The 23,255-nt window shown below is 38.4% G+C and overlaps 1 protein-coding gene across 5 annotated transcripts in view; it reads left to right on the plus strand.

The window, feature by feature from the left end:
• PTPN3 (protein tyrosine phosphatase non-receptor type 3) overlaps window positions 1–23,255 on the plus strand; it is a 273,767-nt gene that overhangs the window by 135,785 nt on the left and 114,727 nt on the right. For all 5 annotated transcript variants that reach the window (XM_038392799.2, XM_038392796.2, XM_038392797.2 and 2 more), the window contains 3 exons: window positions 3,004–3,092; window positions 9,266–9,329; window positions 17,595–17,767. In XM_038392799.2, the coding sequence (XP_038248727.1) occupies window positions 3,004–3,092; window positions 9,266–9,329; window positions 17,595–17,767 (326 nt within the window). The remainder of the gene's footprint in view (window positions 1–3,003; window positions 3,093–9,265; window positions 9,330–17,594; window positions 17,768–23,255) is intronic.

Consider the following 23,255-nt stretch of genomic DNA (forward strand, 5'->3'; position numbering starts at 1 on the left):
TATTTAATTCAGACACTCTGCTTCCTTCCCCATACCTGAGGAAGAGCGCTGTATATCTTGAAAGTTTGTACCTTCCATCAGTAGAAGTTGTTTCAATAAAAGATATTACCTCACCTACCTTGTTTCTCTGGTTAAAGTTAGGCAAAGCTATAAGCAACTTAGAATAGGGTTTTACAATGGGAAGTGTCAGGCTACCTTAACAGGTGCTAAAAATAGTAGCACACCTTGGGGATAACATGGGCTGCAGCTTGGGCTAACCACCAGGTATGCATCTATCGGGTCCAGGAAGGTTTGTACTCCCCGAGGCTGCTAGCCTGAGCTGGAACCTGTGCTACCCCCGGCTGTGCTGCTATTTTTAACATGCTAGCATGTGTCCGTTTACTTTGCTGAGAAGTATGCTCCCAGCTGGTGTGTAGACATACTCTCAGAGAGGATCTCTCCCTCCCCACACCCCATTGTGTTCCCAGTTCTTGGTCATTATGCTCGGATTTGTTTAGTCTTGAAGGTTTTCAATTTCAATATCATATCAGGGTAAGGTTACATCAGCATAACCCCCCTCCCCAGTTAGCTCTTATGGGATCTCCCAGGTTTTTCTCCAAAGCTAGCTTTTAATGTGCCACTGTAATCGTGTTTATCAGCCTAAAAGAGGCAAGGTGATTGAATCCTGGTGTACAAGTCAATTGTTCCTGCTTAGAGCTGTTAAACTGTGTGGACAATCTTATTTAACCTTTTTTCTTTATTAACCTCTTTAGAGACTGGATTTGTATTTCTTTTCTTCTTGGCAGTGGAATATAAATTACTGATGGATACTAAATCTGGCACAGTATGGTACTGTGTTTACCTGATAGTTGAGTTAGGTGGCATAGGAATTGATAATGTGTGTAGCAGAGAATGTTCAGTAATTATTCACTCTTATTTTATATATTCTAACAAACTTGTAATAGAAAAGATAATTTATTCACATACATTCTGTATCCTGCCAGAGTCTTGTTCAATTACATTCTATCTGTTTTATTCTCAAAGTCGTTATGGTACAGCAAAAATGGAAGTTGGGGATTAAGGTCCCCACATCTATCTGTCTGTCTATCTGTAGAGATCTACACACACACTGTACTAATATATTTATATTAACTGAGCCAAGAGAGCCATCTAGAGGAGCATTTAGACTATTGAAAGTTTTCTTAAGAGAATCCAGCATTACCTTAAAAAATGTGCCATAAAATTTCTGCTCTCCTGAACCAAAGCCAACATTTTAAATATTGGGCATAAATATTCCTATTTAAATTAGGCATAAATATTCAATTCCCTGTAGAAATATGTATATTATAAGATGAGTACATACATAGATCATAATGAGCTAGGAAGTCAAGGATTACAATTTTATATTGGATTTAAAGGAAATGTCTAAAACTTTGGCTAAGCGATATTTTTTATTAACTTTTCCTTATACACAGTAATTCTAAAATTCCTGTGTGAATAACTTCACCGTCCATGAAAAAGAATTCCATAAATATGGTTTTAATGAGGTTTAAGATCAGTGATGAGAACCACAGGACAAAGAGGGAATGTTTGGCTGAAATCATAAGTTTAACATTTATTATGCAATTTATCCAGATGCTACTTGTAGACAATAATTTGTGTCTATATCATGGTTAATGTACATGTAGGTTGGACATCCTGCAATATCAAAGCTAGTTAATGATCCCAGTATTATGTCACTCGTATTCTATTACACCTTTACCCCGATATAACGCGGTCCTTGGGAGACAAAAAATCTTACCACTTTTTAGGTGAAACCACCTAAATATTATATTGAACTTGCTTTGGCCTTGAGCATTTCCATTATTAATACAGTATTTGACACAAGAAGTTTTATTCTTGGTCTTGTTTTAGAAAGGGCGCATCTGATGTCATCCTTCACATCAAGCCCGGGGTCGGGGCTCGCAGCTGTGTGCCCCTGTCAGGGCTCGCAGCCATGCATCATGGTCAGGGCTTACAGCCTGGCGCAGGGATTGAGGCTTGCAACTTGCAGCCGCGTGCTGGGGTCGGGGCTTACGGCCCCCACATAACTGGGTCGCGTCCCCAATGTTGTATATGGGACAGAAAACCATTTTAGCTTTACCGTGTTATATCCAAATTCGTGTTATATCGGATTGCGTTTTATCAGGGTAGAGGTATACTTTATATAGTAGATTCCTTATAAGGCCTCAGTCCTGCACATCCTGTTGTGTACATATTTGAATTTTACACAAGAGTAGTCTATTGAAACATATACGTACTATTGGTTTTTCAGGATTTCATGTATGTTGAGAACACCTTAATCACCATCAAAATAACAGCAAGAGGTGCCCAAAAGAAAGGAATTCTGACAAATTAATTCACTCTTAGGCCGGGACACCTCTTCTCCTTGACCAGAAGTCTAGGACCTTTAATCCTGATCTGGTGCACTAGAACATGACATTATAGTGGACAGTAAATTTGACCTGTTATGCATATCAACATGTATGTGGTCCCAACCCACTTTTATATAGAAAGTGGGTCATCTCTTATCCAGCAAACTCTCTGTTAGCCTCTAAGTGGTAGGTCTTTCTGGAGTCAGAGAGAGGAATTATTTTCCAAGTCCTCCCAAACAGTCAAGTATTGGGAGGCTGGGTGCCCAAGCTCCTAAATTCTTTGAACATTTAACTGACTGACCAGGGACAAGAGCTCTACCCCACAACCGCCCGCCGTCACCTTACAACAGTCTCTCCTACTGACACAGACAGTGCTAAACACAATTGCATGAGGTTACGTTATAATGCTTCTCTGAATAGCAAGACTTTTATATTGCATTATAGGTCTGACAACATTAGGACAAACAGTGCAGAAATCATACTCTTTGATTGTAAACCTTTTGGGTTGTCTTTTTATACTTGTATATGGAAAACCCATGAATGAATTTACACACAGAAAGAACATGTGTTTCGTAGCCTTCTGTATTTTTACAATATTTTTCTTTTACAGGATCTACATAATCTAGATTTGATGATTGGAATTGCTTCAGGAGGTATTGCTGTGTACAGAAAATTTATTTGCACAAGTTTCTATCCCTGGTAAGTGTTACTTGTTTCTATTTCCTTTACTAACCAAGAGTTACAACTGCTGTTTTAAATTTTTAAATAATATTTTCAAATGGCATGATGTTTATTCCAAAGAAGAAAAATCTGTTACTGAAGGGGATAGGTTAAGTTTTTGTGATATGTATATGGTTCTCATTGGGGTTGGGCTAAAATGAAAGCTTTGGACTGGGGACCTGATCCTACAAAGATTCATGACTGTGAGTACCGCTGAGTTTAAAGGAGTGGGTTAGAGTTCAGAGGCAGACTACTCTCGTATACGAGTTTGCAGGATTGGGATGCTGGTGACCCTCCACATCCCCTGTCCTTAGACCCAAATGACTCTGGTTAATTTTTTTTAATACTGCTAAACAGCTCAGCAATTAATTGTGGATGATCAGCAATTTTATGAATTTTGATAAACATGGCATTTGCTTCTGTGAAAGAAAGTATATAACCAACAAAAATGACAATTATTGGCAGTTTTCAGGAGGAACTGGGATAAATGAACAAGCAAAAAAGGAATAAAACAAGTCTGCAAGGTCATCCAGGATTGTCTTATAGGTTTAGGATCTCCAAAGGGGAAGATACTTGGATGGCTGTGTAAAGCTGAAAACACTAGTATATGCATTCATTTTTGATCGGGAAAGTCCCATCTTGGGTTAGGAAGGCGACTCCAGAGTTGCTGACCTCTACGCAAAGTGATTGAAATGTTATACACATGTCTGGCCTTAAGATTCTGGAGAGGGTCCAAAAGATGATTCTTCTCCACTTACTGACCCTTTCTGTGTAAAAGTGGGATTATTTTCACTTCCTTTAACCTGTTCAATTATGGAACTGGTGCCTAGCTGCTGGTGCATGGTATTAGCTATAATTTACAACAGTTTTCTGGGGAAAGTTTCCAAAGAAGTCAGTGCAAAGCTCCCAGACCTCACAGAATAATACACTGTGGTGAGTTGTAGATTCTCCTCTTCTGCCTCCAGTTATTTAACTACAGGAACTACAGGTAACCAGAAATATTACTATATCTTAAGTACTCAAGACACCCCATCTTTTTATCACAAACCTAAGGAACGTCTGACAGAATAAAGCAGTAAAATAGATTATAAATTTAAATAGTCTATCCTAAACTATCTTTTTTTGCTTATTTCCTTCATTTCTATCCTTTTTCTCCATTCTTTGAAATGTATCCTCTTTTGAATAGTATGGCCTTCATAATTCACTTGGGGATAGTGCAACCGTCCCAAATTCATGCCAATACAAACTTCATACCACACCATGATGATGTATGTGGTTCTGTGTATAATTTAGTGCATGATAAAATATAGATTTATTTTATTATGCACCTCTGATTCTCTTGAAATCTGCCCTCTAGTCCTCCTTTATTAATTCTAGCCATTCAAATCTTTAAATGCCTTTAAACAGCCGCTATTTTTAAAGATGGTCTGGCAGACCGATATTTTCTTCCTTTTCACACTTTTACTCTACCAAAATTACTGACCAATGGTCTTGGGTAGGCAATATTTAATTCCTGCACCAGTGATGTATAAAGTCCAATATCGTGATCTTTTAGGTCTAGAAACAAGTGTTCCATTGAAAAGGGATAATTCACAGCTTTCTACAGCACTTCTAGTCTTGCAAGGTGCAGAACGTTTGGATACTGGAATTGTGACATTATGTATAGAAAGCTATTTTAAGTAATTTTTTGAATTTTCAGGCTTGTATAAGTTAGACTCATAATAGCTGGGGCACCAGGATTTGCAGGTGAAAGTATGAAATTGGTAAGAATAATCCTAGAAACGCTCTAAAATAGGCTCTTTCCATACACAAAAAAAAAACAAACTAAAAAACTTATATATAGGAGAGAGGCTGTATTGGTGTAGTTTCTGATTCCATCGATACATCAGTCATGACTCAGCCATTCATAAGCAATGTGGTACGCTCAAATCATTGTGAGAAAATACAGTGCCCCACCTTTCTATACTATATATGCAGAATGTATTTTCTGTACTTAGACATATTATAAAAAGATAGAATACGATAAATTTCTATAATGCCCTCAATGTATTTCACTTAAAGGATGACAAAGCCTATTGGGTAGAGGTACTTGGGTGGGGAAAACGTTATATAGTGACAAATGGCTGAAAAGGAGATAGAGTTCTAATAAAAAGCTAAATCCTGCTTCAGTTTACACTCTGAATAACATTGTTGTAAGTCAATAGGCTTCTTGTGGTATAAGTTCATCAGGATTTGACACACACTTTTTTGAACTCAAGGTGGCAGCAAACACCATCAAAGTGCTCTTTCAAAAAATTCTGGAATAATATTCTGCAATATTAATAGACAGCAAAAATAGAACAACGATGCTATGTGCCAGGCTGGATTTCCAGCTGGGCACAGTAGACACATGCCTGGAGGTGCTGGCATTCTAGGGGCACCATACCTCTCTAAAACTGTGTGCAACATGAAGGTCTGCTGTAGGCAGTGGAGGCACTGAAGATGCTGTGGCTAGGGGTGTGCAAGGTGTAAATCTGGCCCTGGCTGTGTGATGGTAGCCAAAAAAGTGCTGAAGGATAAATATAATAAAAATACCATCTTGGCAAAAATGAGATGATTAAAACAAACTATATAAGAAAAAAAAGCTGACAGCTTTGTCAGTCTGAATGAGAGTCAGAACAGTGTATGTTTCTGAAAAATAACTTTGGTTGGACTTGCCCCCAAATGTGATCCATTCTGGGGGGGAAAAACAACCCATCTTAAATGGCACCAGGGGATTCCAAACAATTTCCAAATTAGATTGGCTTATTTTGCAAATAAAGAGGCTTTTTCCTAACACACAAGCTACAGATTTCCTCCAGAATCTGAATATATATTGCACCACCACTTACAAAAGATGCAACAGATCAATTTCTGTTCTTTATGTGTGCAGAGTCCCTTCGCTTTGAAAACAATTGCAATTTTGGAATAGCTTTTCTGAGAAGCCTGCAGGACTATATTAAGGTTACTTGTTATTACCCGAAATCTAATTGGCTTCCTGCTTGAATTGTGGATTTGATATACACAGAAACTTCCAGATTGGTGGATGAGAAAACAAACTGACAGCTAAGGAAATTTTTTTCAGTTTAAGTCTAAAGTAGCAGCTTTGTTTAGGTTAGCTTTAAGTATCAGGACAGACTGACCAGTTTGTTGAACTCACTTGGATTTCTGTTCAGTCTGAAGTTTTAAAGACATAAGAATGAACATACTGGGTCAGACCAATGCTCCATCTAGCCTAGTATTCTGTCTTCCGATAGTGCCAGATGCCTCACAGGGAATGAACAGACCAGGGCAATTATCAAGTGATCATCCCCTGTTGTCGAGTCCCAGCTTCTGGCACAGACACTTGAGGTTCTATTGCCAGCTACATAATTTTCTTTTTTCTGATCTCAGTAAATGAAAGGAAAAACCTGAGCCAAAAGATTTGTCATCTGTAGTGGTACAAAACTACTGTGTACTTTAAAAGTAAGCAGTAAAACCTAGTGAATTTGTGAACTTTACAGGGAGCCACTATAAAGACTGTAAAATAAGTGATAAGGGTGGCTGAGTTACCTATAAGAATGTGAACAACTGCATTGTATACAGGTTATATTCTGGATGTGACATGCTTGAGCACTCATGAAATGTAAGTCTTCTAATGACAGCATAATCCACTAGAAAAACAAAAAAGGAAGTCTCGTGGATTACTGTTACTTACTGCCATTGTCTTAAAAAAATTGTGTGATGTCACAGCTGCTGGTTATGAGATTAAATAAATGTGTCCTTTTAACAAGTATTTTGTGCCTTGAATTAAACTGCTGGAATGGTACTCTAAAGAAGCAGCACTGGCATTGAAGAACAGACAATCCTGAAAGTGAGAGATGGTTATGGGGAGAGGAAGGAGTACGAGAGGGAGTCAACAAGCATAGTAGGAGTGCAGCAGCAGAGATAGAACAGCCTGTGTAGCACATGGATTCAGTGCTCAGAACGAGGTATTATATAAAATAAAACATTAGAAAAATACTCTGGAGACAATAATTTCACCTGTTTGTTTAAAAAACAAAAGAAAACTGAAAAAACAAATTCCATCATGTGGAACCACCTTGACCTCTTGTAGGTCATCAACAAGTTTGGTACCCATGTCCTTTAAATACACAGTACAGACTTCTACCACTTAAACCTATGGTAAATAGTATCAGTGTTATGCTCTTACTTTTTCTGTAGACTAACCAGTAGAGAGGGACATGGCATAAACTTTCCAGTAGCTTACACAAGTATTTGCTAGACAGCAGAGAAATTTTGAGAATCAGAATCCTTGGGTTCTGTTCCTCACTCTGTTTCTGATGATACAGCCAAGAGCACAGTTTTGGTACATTCGTTCTGAAAGGCAATGTGGCACAGTGGATGGGATTTGACATATTGCAGGCAGATTCTATTTCCAGGTCTGCTATAAGTGACACTGTGCAATCTGTTACCTTATTGATAAAACAGTTGAATGTCCTGTTTCCTAAGGCAGGAGTGTGAGACATTGCTCAATAATAAGACTTGTAAAGTGCACAGCATTAAGACCAATTAGTAGAAAGTGGTGGACTAGGACTTCAAGTTAGCTCCCAACCCAATTCGCCTTCCCCTGAATCAAAACAGGGTGTGGTCGATGGGTCCCCTCTGCACCCTCTATCTAGAGCGCTAGCTCTGTGACAGCTATGTAGGAGAGTCAGTGTAGATTGGGAGAAATCCTCAGTACTATTGTCATGTGCGAAGCTCCAAGGGTATGCAGCATACTCAGTTAAGGTACAATATTCTGAGATTTTAGCAGCAGCCTTCTAACAAGTATTACTGTGCAAGTGCAAATGGCAGTTTTCAGATTTATAAATTGGCCAAATCTGGATTTTTTTTAAGGGGTAAGGCATCTCTCTAACTCCAAATATCCCTTCATCAAATTTCTTCTCCCAAGCGTGCAGGAACTAGAGAGCTTTAACAAAAAAACAAAAACAAAAGTTGGAAATTTTAACATTGGCAAAACTACCTATTTTTCAATAGCCTTTTTCTTGGAAATGATGGAATGACTTTGAAAGCTTAAAAAAAAATTCCTGAGACAAAAGAGACAAAAACCATCATGGAAAATTTCACCCTGAATAATTCAGCTAAGCAGATACCATCAGGTTTATATGAAAAGTGTTAGACAAGCTTTAACTATAGCCCCTATTATCATCTCTGTCTATAATAAATGAATTTGGGAAGTCACCACTGACACGTGTATTTAGAACATCGCAGCTCATGTTTGTTTTTAACTATGCTACATAAAATATGTAAGGATATTACAATATTAGAGATTTGATCAATCTATGTAAGGAAAATCTTAGCACTCAGACCTGTCTTCCCACCACTCTTCCTCTCCCTTAATCCCACAAAAGCAAATAAGTATGTGATTAGAATGTTTAATGGATAACCACCAATTATTCTCCTGGGTGTTTAACAGTACAGTAGCATAGGATTTTTTCCAAAAGACAACTCTAAAATGTGGCTTCCTTTTCATATTCAAATGATATTATCAATAATGTGACACAACTATTACCAATAGTAATATGACTTGTATTGTCATCTGCTCTGAGACACATTTTTGATATTGTATATGGCCTAATGTATTCTGTTATCAAAGTCCTACTCTTGGTACTCCGTTGTTATAATATGGTTCATTAGTTACACGAACTCAGTGCACAAACTCAGTGTCGTGAACTGTGTGCAGACAATGAAGAGGACAAACTGATTCCATTGGGTCTTTGCTGCAAGTACATCATGCAGCTTCGTAGATGAGAATTGCCATAGGAGGCTTCCTGCTTATGCAACAGTCGAGTCTTAGAGAGTAACTATTGAATAATGATTTTTAAAAGATGCTCTCCATTGGTCAAAGTTACTGCTCCTCTCTCTCGCCCCTGTGCTGTTTTTGACTGTGGGGTGTGTGTGTGTCAGTTAGCTGCTAATCTTCACCCAAGAGGTGGTTGCATTTTATTAGTCATGAATGTGTAATTCTATAATGTACTTCAGGATCTTTTAAGATTGATGGGCATTATAAACATGTGTTATGTGTCACTGTTTTTGATTGTTTTGCTCTATTTTTATGGGTGGTTTCTTAGTGTTTTTTGTTTCTTTTTTAGGATGAACATATTAAAAATTTCCTTTAAAAGGAAAAAGTTTTTTATACAGCAACGGCAAAAACATGTAAGTAGTTCAATGTTTATTTTCCCATTTCATTTATCAAATTTTTAATCCGTATTCTGTAAATTCTTTTGACTTGTTGTGAAAGGAACCAGGATAGTAATTTTAGCCTTAAATTTCAGTGACAGAAGAAGTTGGCTTGACAGATGCTCTGTCCTTACTCCGTCGCTCCATGTGGCTCTGCCCATTAAGTTTCCCCTTTCCTTCGTCCACTCTCTCTGGTTCCCATCTGCTGTCACCTTTTCTCCAGAGTCCCCTTTGTCCCCATTCTTATCCCCACCCCCTCAAGTTTAATTGTCGTCCCCCCACTCCCCTCTCCCCATACCAACAGTACTTACTTCATTTCAGTATTTTTGGAAGTATGAGGGGTCGGGGGAACTACAGAGGGGATCTTCTTCCGTTCACCTACATGCAGCTGCCTGAAACTTTCCATCAGATTACCAGAGTCTTGCTATCCTTTTCTCAGATACTCTACCTGCTGGCCAGCTGCCTGCAGAATCTGCTCTAATGGTTAGTCTACCCGACCCGGCTGTGGTGGCACAAGTCATGGCTTGGGCTAGTGGTCTAAATACAATCTCTTCTGACTGCCTGGCTAGTCCTATCCACCACTTGTCTGTATTGCCAGAACCACACTGCTATTTTTAGCATCCTAGTCCCAGCTTATATGTCTACCCAAGCTGGGAATTACATCTCTCAGCTGCTGAGTAGCTGTACCCTATGTGCAAATGAGCCACTCTGTAGCTGAGTGTCTCTTGAAGGGGGCATGGAGGGAGAAGAGAGCACTGCAGGACACACAATGTTGGGCACTGCTGCCCTCCATTCTCCCAGATACCTTCTTTTACCCATGGGTCTCAACATTGAAAAGTGGTAGGGGATGCATTATGGAGAAAAAATGGCAACTGAAAGATCTGTAGATAAAGCAGATGAGTGCCTTCCACAGTACAGAAATTATACAGTAGTGTCTAAATTTGCAAAATTGGATGGTATACATGGAAATAGTTTAAAATAATTGAAGTCAGAATACATTGCTCTCTACAAGTTTTCTTTATAAGGTATTTTTCTTGAAAACCAGTGGTAGTATGAGCTCACATTGTGGCAAAGAAACAGTACTGCAGTTGATGATAGATTCTAATTAGTATATTTTGATCTAGCTGTTTCCTGTAAGTCAGTGGAGAAACTATTCAATCTTTTTTTTTTGGTGGGGGGGGTTGGTCAGGTGGGAAGCTAATTAATTAGACTATAACAGGGGTCGGCAACCTATGGCACGCGTGCCCATTTGTAATGGCACGCTGCTGCCTGCTGGGACAGCAGCAGCATGCCATTAAAAATCCGGCCCGGCCTGCTCCTCTCCGCCCTCTGCCCCCTTCCGTGGGGGGAGGGGGCGGGGGCAGAAGCTTGGTCCTACCGGCTCCCCTGCCTCTTCCCACAGTGTGCTGGGTTCCTGCCCCTCCTCCTCCTCCTCCTCATCCATCTCTCCCTGCTGGCAGATCAGCTGATGGCCCTTGTGAGGGGGTGGGGGAGAAGCAGGGTCAACGTACTCGCTGCTCCCGGCAGAGGCAGAGAAGAAGTGGAGGCAGGGCCTTAGAGAAGGGGTGGGTGGAAGCGGGGCATACCCCCTCCAGCCCCCTGCCGTGAGCACCCCATGACCCCAGGCCACACCCCCAGCCCTCTGCCCTCACCCCCCCCCCACATCTAGCCCTGAGCCCTGTACCCCCTTCACACACCTCCAACCCTCTGCTTGACTCCTTGACCACCACCCATGACCCAAGCCCTGACTGTGGCACCCCCACACATACCCAGGCCCCTCACACCCGATGCCCTGACACCTGCACCCCCCTCACAGGCCCTCTGCCCTGACTCTTGAACCTCCCCCACATACCCAGCCCCCCCACATCCTGACTCTTGCACCCCACACATCCCCACCCCCACCCTGAGCACCAAACAGGGGCTCCTGCACCCCCCCACATTCCCACCTGCACCCCTCTCACCAAATGGGAGCTGCCCAGGTAAGCTCTCCACACCCAAACCTCCTGCCCCAACCCTGAGCCCCCTCCCTCATTCTAGCTCCTGGCCAGACCCTACACCCCAACCCGCAGCCTGCTCCTTCATCCCCAGCCCTGTGCTCAGTGCATTCCCATCCTCAGCTCAGTGCAGAGAGAGAGGAAGAGAATGGGCCAGAACCAGGGAGAAGGTAAGTACCCACTGTATGTGGGCAGGGCAGGGACCCCAGACTGGCAGCGGGCTGAGCGGGTCCAGGAGCCGGCAGATGGAACCCCTGAGTGGCAACGGGCTGAGCCACTCAGCCCATTACCGGTCTGGGGTCCCAGCCGCCGGCCCCGCACATGAAACCTTAAATTAAAGTGAATAAATGAAAACTCGGCACACCACTTCAGAAAGGTTGCCAACCCCTGGACTATAACATAAAATATAGACATCCATACTTAGTAATGTGTAGTCTGAATACTTTTGAAGATATTTGCATGTGTGGATTCTGTTTCAGTGAAAAATAAACAAGCTTTTTTTTAACTAAGGCTGTAAATTTTCCCATGTCATAATTATAGTTAAATTTGGGAGAATCTTCCACCTGCACCCAAAATATTTAAGGAGACAAATATGGACATCTTGTAATTACTGTAATCCTAATCCTGATCAAATATAAAAAGAAATGACAGTTGTTATCCTGAAAAAATTGTCTCAGGCTCATTACTAAGTGAAAAGTCTTCAGGGGCTCTCAAATACCTGTCTCATTGGGGAAACAAATAGGGGAAAAAACTGGTGATTTGATGTAGCATTCTGTCTGACTTTGGGCTGTTTAGAAAGGGGGATGACTGCAGTGTTGTTGTTGTTGTTGTTGTTTTAAAGTTAAGGTTGAATAATGTGTTTGTGTGTGGCTGAGTGGCCCAAGGTAGTTCCCTGCAGAATGGCAGAACAGGTAGTACAAGGAAGGGAACTTTCTCATGCCCAGAGGAGGTGGTGTTCTCCTTATTTTTAAATTGGACGGTGGTGGAGATATTGTACAGAGTGTCAGAAGCAATGGGGAGCATTCTGTGCTCTTGAGGCCTCTAATAAATAAATGAGGATATGGTGGACCTCTGCATACCAAGTGGGACCCATAAGTGTGGTTGGCACACCACTTCAGAGGGTGCACAGGGCTCCCAAATTTAGCTGCTTTATTTTTGGGAGAAGGAGAGGGGAGACTCAAAGCCTACCCAAGATGGATGTCCAGTAGGTTGCAAACTATTTCTACTAATTAGTTTCTACTAATTCTACAATTTCTACTAATATATTATTTGCAAATATTTATCAATGGTTTATGTAAATAAATTTCAACTTATGGTTGGTTGCCAACTGTTCACTTATTCACTCTGAATAATTTGTGGTGAGTGATAGGTCACTGAAGTCACAAAGTATTATTTCTGTTCCCTGATTGGATGACTGAAATACCAAATAATGAACAGTGAATTCTCTGTTAACTTATGAATATTCTTGTTTGCAGATGAATACTAGCATATAGATGAATAGCAGCAGTTCCCAAAACAGTCACATGAACAAAATCCCCTTTGTGTTAATGTTGACAAATAGGGAATAATAAAAGAAATGAATGTGGTCAAACTGAGCAACCAGTTGGCACTTGAACAAATGCATTTTTTTAGTATTTCATCAGCTCTAGAACTAGATATCACTTTAAACATATATTTGTTCACTGCATAAAGAGTTCTTTACTCCTGTCAAAAAAGTTAATTTACACATTCAAGAGAGCTGCATCAACTTTGAAAAGGGCAGTGTTCTCAAAGTTCATTCTGTGCAGAAGCTGTTTATCTTGTGGAAAAATGACAGTTTGAAAGCTGTGATTTGTAACTATCCACATCTCTTGAGTCATCATTTCCTTGTGTTTCATAACAATGCACAATGATCATAGTAATGCAAATGGCATCACACTTAAAGATCCACAAAACCTTAAGGAAAATAGGACCAGCTGTGTAACCTTTGTCTTCCTCTGTTTATATGACAAAGCAAACCAGGTGCACTGTTAAGTCCCCTCTCCAGATGTATCCATCGTTGTCAAATATATATGTAGGTCACAAGTGAAGGGGGACATAAAACAGCCAATGATATGGATTGCTCTCCTATTACTCTGTGTCTCAGTGAGAGGGTATGCTTACCTTGAAGACTGTGTTTTTCCAATGCAGGTGGGACCATTAGGCTGCCATTGGCCTTCTCCAGAATGTCAGGTGGGCTTTGAGGGAAGGTGGCTGAGTATATTTTAGTCTTGGGATGTATCAACCCTTCATTTCAGAGTTCAGAAGGAAAGGATTAAATAAGACTGAGAGGAAAAATAGGAGATTGGGAGGAGAAGGAAAGACCAAGATGGATGGGGAAAGCACAGCAAGGAGTAGATTCCACAAACCACCTGAGGCTTAATGAGTAAGTTTTCTTTATGGATCATGATGTTGCTACAACATCTCAAGCTTTACCATTGCAATATTTAGATGGATGGTATTTCTTGAAAATCTGGAGAAGGTGCTCAAAGGCCATGAATCCGTGCTCATTTAAGACATTTTATGCACTTCAAGCCTGTTGATTCATGACTCATCTTAATCCCGGGTCATCCTCCTTTTTCCTTTTCAGTACTTTTTCTCTTCTTACTCTGTGTGTTTTTTCCCATGCCAGCTGTTCTGGAGAAACAGCTACTCATCAGTTCTTTCCTCCTCTTTGCTGATCAGTTGTTCAGCAGGGAATATCTAACACTTCTGATTCTACTGAAGAACTGATCAGAGGATGGGGAAGGAATTGATTAATCATATAGTGACTGATGCTACTAAAGTGCATCTATGACATTTGGGTTTAGTGGAAGGTGTAAGATGTAATGCTGGGAGTAGAGGCCATGCTTGTTTACTAGCAAAAATTTTAAATGCTTCAAAAAAGTGAAAAGTTTTTATCAAACTTGTTTGTTGCTTACTGAACACTAGCCAATGTAGCTCTATTTTTACATACATTAAAATTTCACTAATTTGCTATTCTGTAAACAACATATCTGCAAATCTTCTCTAATTGTGAGAGGCATCACTTGATTGATCACATTACTGACTGCTGGGTGTTTGTAGGCTTTAGAATTACAGGGTACTCTCCATTAACTCCTGGGAGCCCGCCGTTACTTTCATTACCCCAGCACTCAGTCCACAAACCTCTCTAATTGACGCTACAGTCCTCACAATTTGTGAACTATTGAAATCCAAGGGTGCTAGAGTCTGATCTTGTAAAGGGATCATAAACATAGGCCCCTTCATCCACTTGTAGTTCCTTTGACTTAGTAGGATTCTGCATGGGTTTAATGGTCAGTGACTGCGGATCCCTTTGGAGGATTATGCTCTTGGTGAGCAAAAAGTCTTTTTTTTCCATTAAACATTTTTTTCATTGATTTAATAATTTTTAAAAAGTTGACTGGATCATCCTCAAGTCTTCCAAAATGAGATAAGAGCAAGCATCTGAATTTGCAGCACACAAAGGGAGCTTTTCAAAGTTATCAGTGATGGACTGCAAACACTTTCTCTTATCCAGCAAAAATTCAAGTAGGAAATACTAGGTAAATTTCATCCCTGGCCTTTAAACCATATGTTTTTAGCATAAAATTAAACTGAAATATTCAAGTTAACAAATTCTTATGGCTAAAAATTAGTATTACAGCTGAACAAAATTGTTTGCAATTTTTCCCTGCGTTGGTCTTCTTTTGAACAAGTATGTCAGTTTAATAATTTTTAACTCGTATTGCAAGTGAGCAATCAGCAGGATGCTAAGAAATGCCAGTTGCTATTAAATATTTTGTTACTGTATACTTTTTATACATGGCAAAAAATTCCCTCCAAATCTTCACAACACTTATGTTTAAAAGTTGTTTTTCAGTATAAGCACTATAATAGAAATATCCATGATCACCAAATACTGTTTTAGTTCTAGTATGATTGATCAAAGTTGAAAAACAAGTACATTATTCTTTTCTTGTATAAACAGATCCATGTTAAATGTTTTAAAATATATATGAGGAAAGATGCATGTTAAACTAACTATAAAACAGATTACCATTTAAAATATCCACATACAAAGTGCCAAATCCTGCTCACCTTTCCCATGGAGATGTCCTAATAGGATTGCATAAGTATGGTTTGTTACGAGTAAAGTGATCAGATTTAATCAGAGTGATTAAAATATGTGGTATTTAATAAGTAGTAGTTGTGAAATGTTGGCTCTCTGTATATGTTTTAGCTGATAGATGATGTTTTAAGAATTTGGGTCTACCCCAGTTATGAACTCAATTGTTGGAAAGCGGGTGAAAGGTGCCAATACAATGTCAGAATAATTTATAACAATAAATGATGATAGAAGAAGGTACCAAAGGGAAATAAAAAGATTCAATTAGTCCAAACAAAACTCTACTGATACCGCCCAAGGACTGTGTAAAGATCATAACTATAAACAAAAGATAGAATTGGAAATTAATAGACCAAAATTGGTGTGTTGGAAATTAGACCTAATTGGTGCACAAAATAATGGAGCTGTGAGGTTTTCCAGCCATCACCCCTTTTGGTGGTCCTTAAAAGAGACTTTGGGGGAAATCATGATACTAGGTGGGATGGGTGAACTGGAAAAAGTGAGCTTTACCATCATGACTGCCACCCCGACCATCTGCTGGGACTGAGGGATCCACTATGAAACTGTTGGTCCTTTATTGTCCTGATTGCGAAAGGCATTGTGACCAGACTGGATCAAAGAGAGGGAACTGAAGACATTGCCATCTCTACCAGACTTGGCTGAGTCCTAGCAGCACCTGGAATGTGAGACTTAAGTTCCTGCTGTCACCCTCTTTGTTTAGTGTCCTTTTCCTTCCCCTGCCTCTTTTTTCTCTCTCTCTCTTTTTGCCTTGTGTTTAGTAAGAGTCTAGCTTAGTCAGCAAGACTGCATCTTTTGGAGAACTGCTGAGAACTTGTGATCAGAGAAACTGCTAAAAGCAACATGTTAAACAGCCAGAAGTTGACGTACGTTTGCTAGGTTTCAAAGTAGCTGATAAGACTGTGTGTTATGCCTGTGTTTCTCTGGAAGCAAGGTTGCAAGTAAGAGGGAGCACCAAAGAAAACTGCATTTTCTATCCTTGCTATTCTTTTTTATCTCTTTCTTTGTGTGCTGGTCTTATTCTGCCTTCGGAAAAGCAACATCAAGCTTAAACAACAACAGCATCTCCAGCCCATCTCAATTATTTCTCTTTTCCCCAAAAAGGACAGTTATTGCCATCTTTAATACCATCTAGTCTAAAAGGCTATTAAATGGAGTGGGGGAGGGGAAATGTTTCCTTATAAAATCCTTCTACAGCTAAAGGGAAAGGCGACAAGAGATACTGTTAAAATGAAAACATTATTTAATACTTTATATTTTAAGGGCTTTAATTGTTCCCTTCCCCCCTTTTTCTGTAACTTTAATAAAACATGTAAAAGATTTTTAGTGGTGGATTGTTGGCATGGAACTAAGCAGACCAAGGTGTGTCTACACAAAACCCTGAGCCTTGTTTAACTGTTTAGTTTTGTGGAATGACAGGGTTATGTTAGCACCTCTGACTCTCTGGACCTATTTATTTCATTGAAATTAACACAACAGTGATATGGTGGTGATAGCCTTGTTTACAGTGGTCAGTACCATGGTCAGTGCTGTCAACTTCTGGTAGTATGCTTTTTGGGAAGTCTCTATATCTTAAGTAGATGCTATCCCAAGTAACTTCAGAACTGTTTTGAGTTTGATTTGGGTTAGTTCTAAACAGATCGTCTGTTAGAATGTACTCCCCATTGAATTTTTGTTTTTCCCTAAACAATGTAAGCATATAAATCTCAAGTGAAAGATTTTTTGTCTTTAGTTTTGGAAAGATCATTGTTTGAACATCTGATATCGTAACTGACATCTGAGCAGTCTGATAACTTAAGCAGATTCCACAGTTTTGTCAATGATATTTAACTTCGTAAAGTGTGGTCAGAAAAGTGATTGTAACACCTCTTTGACATTTCAGATTGGTTCTCTATCAATGAGTATTTTACCACTTGAAAATAGTCTACGGAGACATCAGTTTTATTTTATTCTGTTGATTCTTTGCACTTACTGATGACTTATCAGTTTAAAATTACTTTTAGTTGTAAATTGCCTGTTAGCTTTACTTGATCTTTAAATTTTTTTCTTAATATGGTCAATCTGCATATTCTGTACTGATACATAATGCGTTTGTTATTCTAGAATGAATCCAGAGAACATATAGTTGCCTTCAACATGCTAAATTACAGAGCATGCAAAAATCTATGGAAATCTTGTGTAGAGCATCACACGTTTTTTCAGACAAAGTCGTCACTACCTCATGAAAGAAAGATACTGTCCCATTATTGGACCTTTGGTTCTAGAAACCCAACAAAGTGAGTACAGTGCCTAAAGACGTGACTTTCTAATTAATTTAAAAATTCATTTTCAAGTCTTGTACAAAGTTGAAAGTTCAGGACTGTAGTTCATTAGTTGAATCCTGTTTCCAGTACTATCAGAGACTTGGTAGGTAACTTTGAGTAAATCACTGAACCTTACTCTGTGTGTTTCCCCAACTGTAAAATAAAGAGAAACTTGATTCCTCACAGGATAGTTCTTGAAGTTTTGTTGTTTGCAGAGCATTTTGAGATCTACAGGAAGAAACAGGCATAGAATTGTAGCATGGTATCCTTATTATGGAACCTCATTTAATAGAAATATTTCATGACATTAAATTAAAAAAAAATTCTTTATTTGGATTTAAACCTGGTTCATCAGGGTGATTTAAAACCCACATAGTTCAACCGTGTACAAAGGTATAAGAGAACCAGAAAGTGAAAGTGATATGAAACTAATGACAAAATATTTTTGCGAAATGGACTTGTCTGTTTTCCTTTTCTAAGTTAACAGAAATAAGCAGTTTTAAAGATGAAAAATTTACATTTAGTTTTAATCTCCAGTTATGTTAATAACAAAGGCAAGAAAGCTTTTTTAGAATACTGTTATTTTTAACATTCATTAAAAAAAAAAGTAGACGGAAAAATACACTAACGAAGCCTGCATAATTCAAAATTGGTTTGAGTTTTAAACTGAAATCTGTATTATGCTCTACAATAAATATAACTACATTAAATGTTCAAGAATCTTTTTTCAATTAATCTTTTATAATACATTAGGAATTACTCTAATACATAGATTGTATTACCAAAGGAATTAGTGTTTTCAAATAATTAGGAAATAAGTATAGCTGGAAGAGATTTTTGTGAACAAAAAGCAATGCAATGCAAAACATATTTAAGCATTTGGAACTTTGGTGGGTCAGGACCTGCTGCAACACAAGCTCTTCTAAATTCTGTCCAACTATGTAAACATGGGAATTTTCAACTCTCTGTAGTGAGCGAGCAGCAGGACCTGCTGGCTGTGAATTTTTTGAAGAAATGGGAGTCTAGTTTTATAGTTTTCTTTTTCCACCTTTCCTGATTTGAGGCAATTTTTTCAGTCATTAGCATGTAAATCATACCATATGAAAGAGTTGTGCTCCGTGGTTCTTATTTGCAGGTACAGTTTAAGCATCAGTATCTGAAAATGTACTGTTTGTCTGTCTTTCTAATGGGATTAATAATGTCTCCATGGCACTTCTAGAACATAAGTATTAAGGCTACAGATTAAGCTTCTCAAGAATTTATTTGATGAAGAGACAAATCCTTCTTCCTTACTCAATAGGAGTCTTGTAATGAAAAGCATAAAAGGATGATGCACTGTAGAGATACTTGTATAAGATTTTATATGTGTAGAACAAGAAGAAAATTCACAAAAACAGGTTGATGGTCTGGGAAGGCAGTTTACAGAAATCTTGATTAAACAGGAAGAAAATGTCACTCTCCTGTTGACCTTTCTAGAGGAAATTGACTTCCACGTTCGCTGGCCTGAAATGAAACTTCTTGCGTCTCTGTTAAAACTGTAAAGGACAGCACAGCATAGTACAAATGGTTGCCTTTCATTCACCATGGACATCAGAAGTACTATCTATCTATATATATATATATAGATATATATATAAAATCTTTACCTTTTCTAAATTGCTACTCTAAATACTGATAGTTATATCATGTACAGTTTATTTAGTACTTACAGGGAGGGCAGCTCTCCCCTCTCTCACCCAGTGGAAAACTATATAATTTGATAGCCAGTAGAATAAAAACATCACAAATTAGACTGGATTGTATTCATAGAAGATACTTTCAAATACATTTATATATTTGTTTGAGTAACTGCTATTGCACATTTTAAGCTTATCTATCTTAAGGAGGGATTTTTGTAGACAGTTTAAAACAAAAATAAAAAATAAAACCAAATCTTTCAAATCTTCCTAGTTTGCACAGTTATACTTGCTTTGAGAAAAGAACCATATGATCTAGTTTCTGTACATATTGCATCTAATTGCAAAAACCTTTTCTTAAGAAATGTTTATTTTAGGGTAAAAGACCTATCTTTTTAATTGATATACCCATCTTCTGCTGCAATTGCTACAGAGGTGTAAAGGCAAGTAAACTGAGAGGAAAATCCAAGGATTGAGGGTACTCAGAGAATCTTTAGTCTCTTTTGGAGAACTCATGATCAAAGTCAATTTAGGAGAAAAAATTGAAAATCTAGAAAACATTTTCTTTGCATTTGTTACAAAGTGTTTTAAAACTGAGCTGTTAGTCAATTATTAGATACTGGGGTGTTGATTCATCACAGTTAACTCGTGCGATTAAAAAAATTAATCGTGATTAAAAATTAATTGGGATTAATCCAGTTTTAATCACACTGTTAAACAGAATACAAATTGAAATGTAATCACTATTTTTGGATGATTTTCTACATTTTTAACTATATTGTTTAAGTTACAACACAGAATACAAATTGTACAGTGCTCACTTAATATTATTTTTATTACAAATATTTGCACTGTAAAAATGATAAACAAAAGAAATAGTATTATTCAATTCACCTCATACAAGTACCATAATGCAATCTCTTTATTGTGAAAGTGCAACTTACAAATGTAGATTTTTTTTTTACATTAACTGCACTCAAAAACAAAACAATACAAAACTTTAGAGCCTACAAGTCCAATCAGTCCTACTTCTTGTGCAGCCAGTCACTCAGACAACTAAGTTTAGTTACATTTCCACAAGATAATGCTGCCCACTTCTTGTTTACAATGTCACCTGAAAGTGAGAACATGTGTTCGCATGGCACTTTTGTAGCCGGTATTGGAGGGTGGTGAAGCACTGGAATGAGTTACGGAATCTCCATCCTTAGAGGTTTTTAAGTCCGCTTGAGAAAGCCCTGGCTGGGATGATTTAGTTGGGGTTGGTCCTGCTTTGAGCAGGGGGTTGGACTAGATGACCTCTTGAGGTCTCTTCCAACCCTAATCTTCTATGATTCTGTGAATTGAAAAATACTATTTCTTTTGTTTTTACAACACAAATAATTGTAATAAAAATAAATATAAAGTGAGTACTGTACACTTTGTATTCTGTGTTGTAATTGAAATCAATATATTTGAAAATGTAGAAAACATCCAAAATAATTAAACAAATGGTCTTTTATTATTGTTTAACAATGAGATTAATAGTGATTAATTTTTAATAGTTTGACAGCCCTATTAGATACTGTACCAAACGCTCTTCCTTGGGAAGTTTGAGGTGTCTTTCTTAAAAGTTAGAGGATTTTGACAAAGTGAGCCCTCCCTCCATCTTTTTCCTGACACTGCGTGTATAAATTTAAAATATTTTCCACTTCTCCCGGACCCTGTTGGCAGTCTTGTGCGGTCTTGACGTGATGGGTTCTATACTTCAGCAAAGCATGCTCATTAAAAGCCATATTATATATTTTAAGCAGGCTGCCTTCTCCTTTCAAGAGTGGTAAACACTCCTTGGCTTTCCAGTTTCCATCAATACATTGAATATAAAAAAAAACTAGAGATTTCTGCCATCTGGCTAAGCAATTATTATTCTGTCAGCTTTAAAGGACTTTATTAAATGAACTTATTCCAGTTAAATGTAAGATGTATTGTTTTCTGCCCAAAGAATGAACTGTTGCCAATCACATGGCCTTTGTCTAAGATAGTAGACTAGCTACAGGAACTCCTATCATTCTGGGATTTGAGCCAGAACAATTACAGTACACATGGCTTCAGTTTCAGTAACAAGGTGAGCACATAAACTTCTAAAAATGGATAATAGCCATGGGTTCTAAAGGAGATTAGCCCCATCCTAGCAAATTATCATGGTTCTAAAACAAAAAAACTCCAAACACACACGCTTAATATCCCCTATTCCTCCATTTTCATGCAGGTCTTCAAATCAAACAGGATGATGGAATATCTTAACTTGATTGAGATCTTTTTTTGAGATCCAGGATGGATGTTTTTCTGAAAGATCTGCTCTAGGAATTATTTTGGGGAAGTTCTATGGCCTGTGTTATATAGGAGGTCAGGTGAGATGATCACAGTGGTCACTTCTGGCCTTCGAATCTATGGATATGAGAATAGGATACATTCAGTTCCACTTCCATTTGTGCTTTTCATGTCAACTTTAAAATGAAGTTTAAAACCATAAATGAGAAGTCCTTCGATCAGAACTAAAAATATCCAATAGACAAACTTAAAGTATTTAACTACCATGTGTCCTGGAGAACAGAAATCATGGAAAACTAAACATAATTGTTTTATTACAATGAGGGAGAATGGTTTATATTCAGCAATCCACTGCATACATAAATAGTATTGTGTGTTCTAGGCTTCATAGCTTTGCAAAGCTACGAATCTTAACCCATGCCATGCAAGTTCTGTCCAGCACAGAGCCAGAGGATGGAGTCTCAGCTGATATAAACTATCACAGCAGGAAAAGAGTTGCTTCCATATTTAAAATTATTTCCCTCTGTCTTTTTGTTATGTCACACAAGTGTCCCCAAAAGGTAACTTTTTGCAATATGACCTCCTGAATTTTACAGAAAAGAAATGGTAAAACAGTCAGAAAATAAAAATGAAGGAAAACACCTAAATAATGTATAGAGTTCAGGAAATGTACTGCAGAAATCTAAAGATCTTACTGCAGGAATTTAGATCTACTGTGATCTGGGCAACTGCTGACCAGTTAGAGTTTTAAGGTAGAAGAGCTCATAAATCACAAAGTTTATAAATCCATCCTTGTGTTGTTGGAATGCTGGGAATCCCTGCTTTCTAATGATATAACATTTATTTGCTATGTTTCAGAGTAGCAGCCGTATTAGTCTGTATTCACAAAAAGAAAAGGATCATACACACTGTAAGGAGAGGTTTCAGAGTAGCAGCCGTGTTAGTCTGTATTCGCAAAAAGAAAAGGAGTACTTGTGGCACCTTAGAGACTAACAAATTTATTAGAGCATAAGCTTTCTTGAGCTACAGCTCACTTCATCGGATGCATTTGGTGGAAAAAACAGAGGGGAGATTGATATACACACACAGAGAACATGAAACAATGGGTTTATCATACACACTGTAAGGAGAGTGATCACTTAAGATAAGGCATCAGCAGCAGCGGGGGGGGGGGGGGGGAGGAGGAAAACCTTTCATGGTGACAAGCAAGGTAGGCTATTTCCAGCAGTTAACAAGAATATCTGAGGAACAGTGGGGGGTGGGGGGGGGAGAAATACCATGGGGAAATAGTTTTACTTTATGTAATGACTCATCCATTCCCAGTCTCTATTCAAGCCTAAGTTAATTGTATCCAGTTTGCAAATTAATTCCAATTCAGCAGTCTGGTTTTTGAATGTTATAATTCTTGACGTCTGATTTGTGTCCATTCATTCTTTTACGTAGAGACTGTCCAGTTTGACCAATGTACATGGCAGAGG

The sequence above is a fragment of the Dermochelys coriacea genome, chromosome 2, assembly GCF_009764565.3.
Source record: "Dermochelys coriacea isolate rDerCor1 chromosome 2, rDerCor1.pri.v4, whole genome shotgun sequence".
In the NCBI taxonomy this organism is placed as follows: Eukaryota; Metazoa; Chordata; order Testudines; family Dermochelyidae; genus Dermochelys; species Dermochelys coriacea.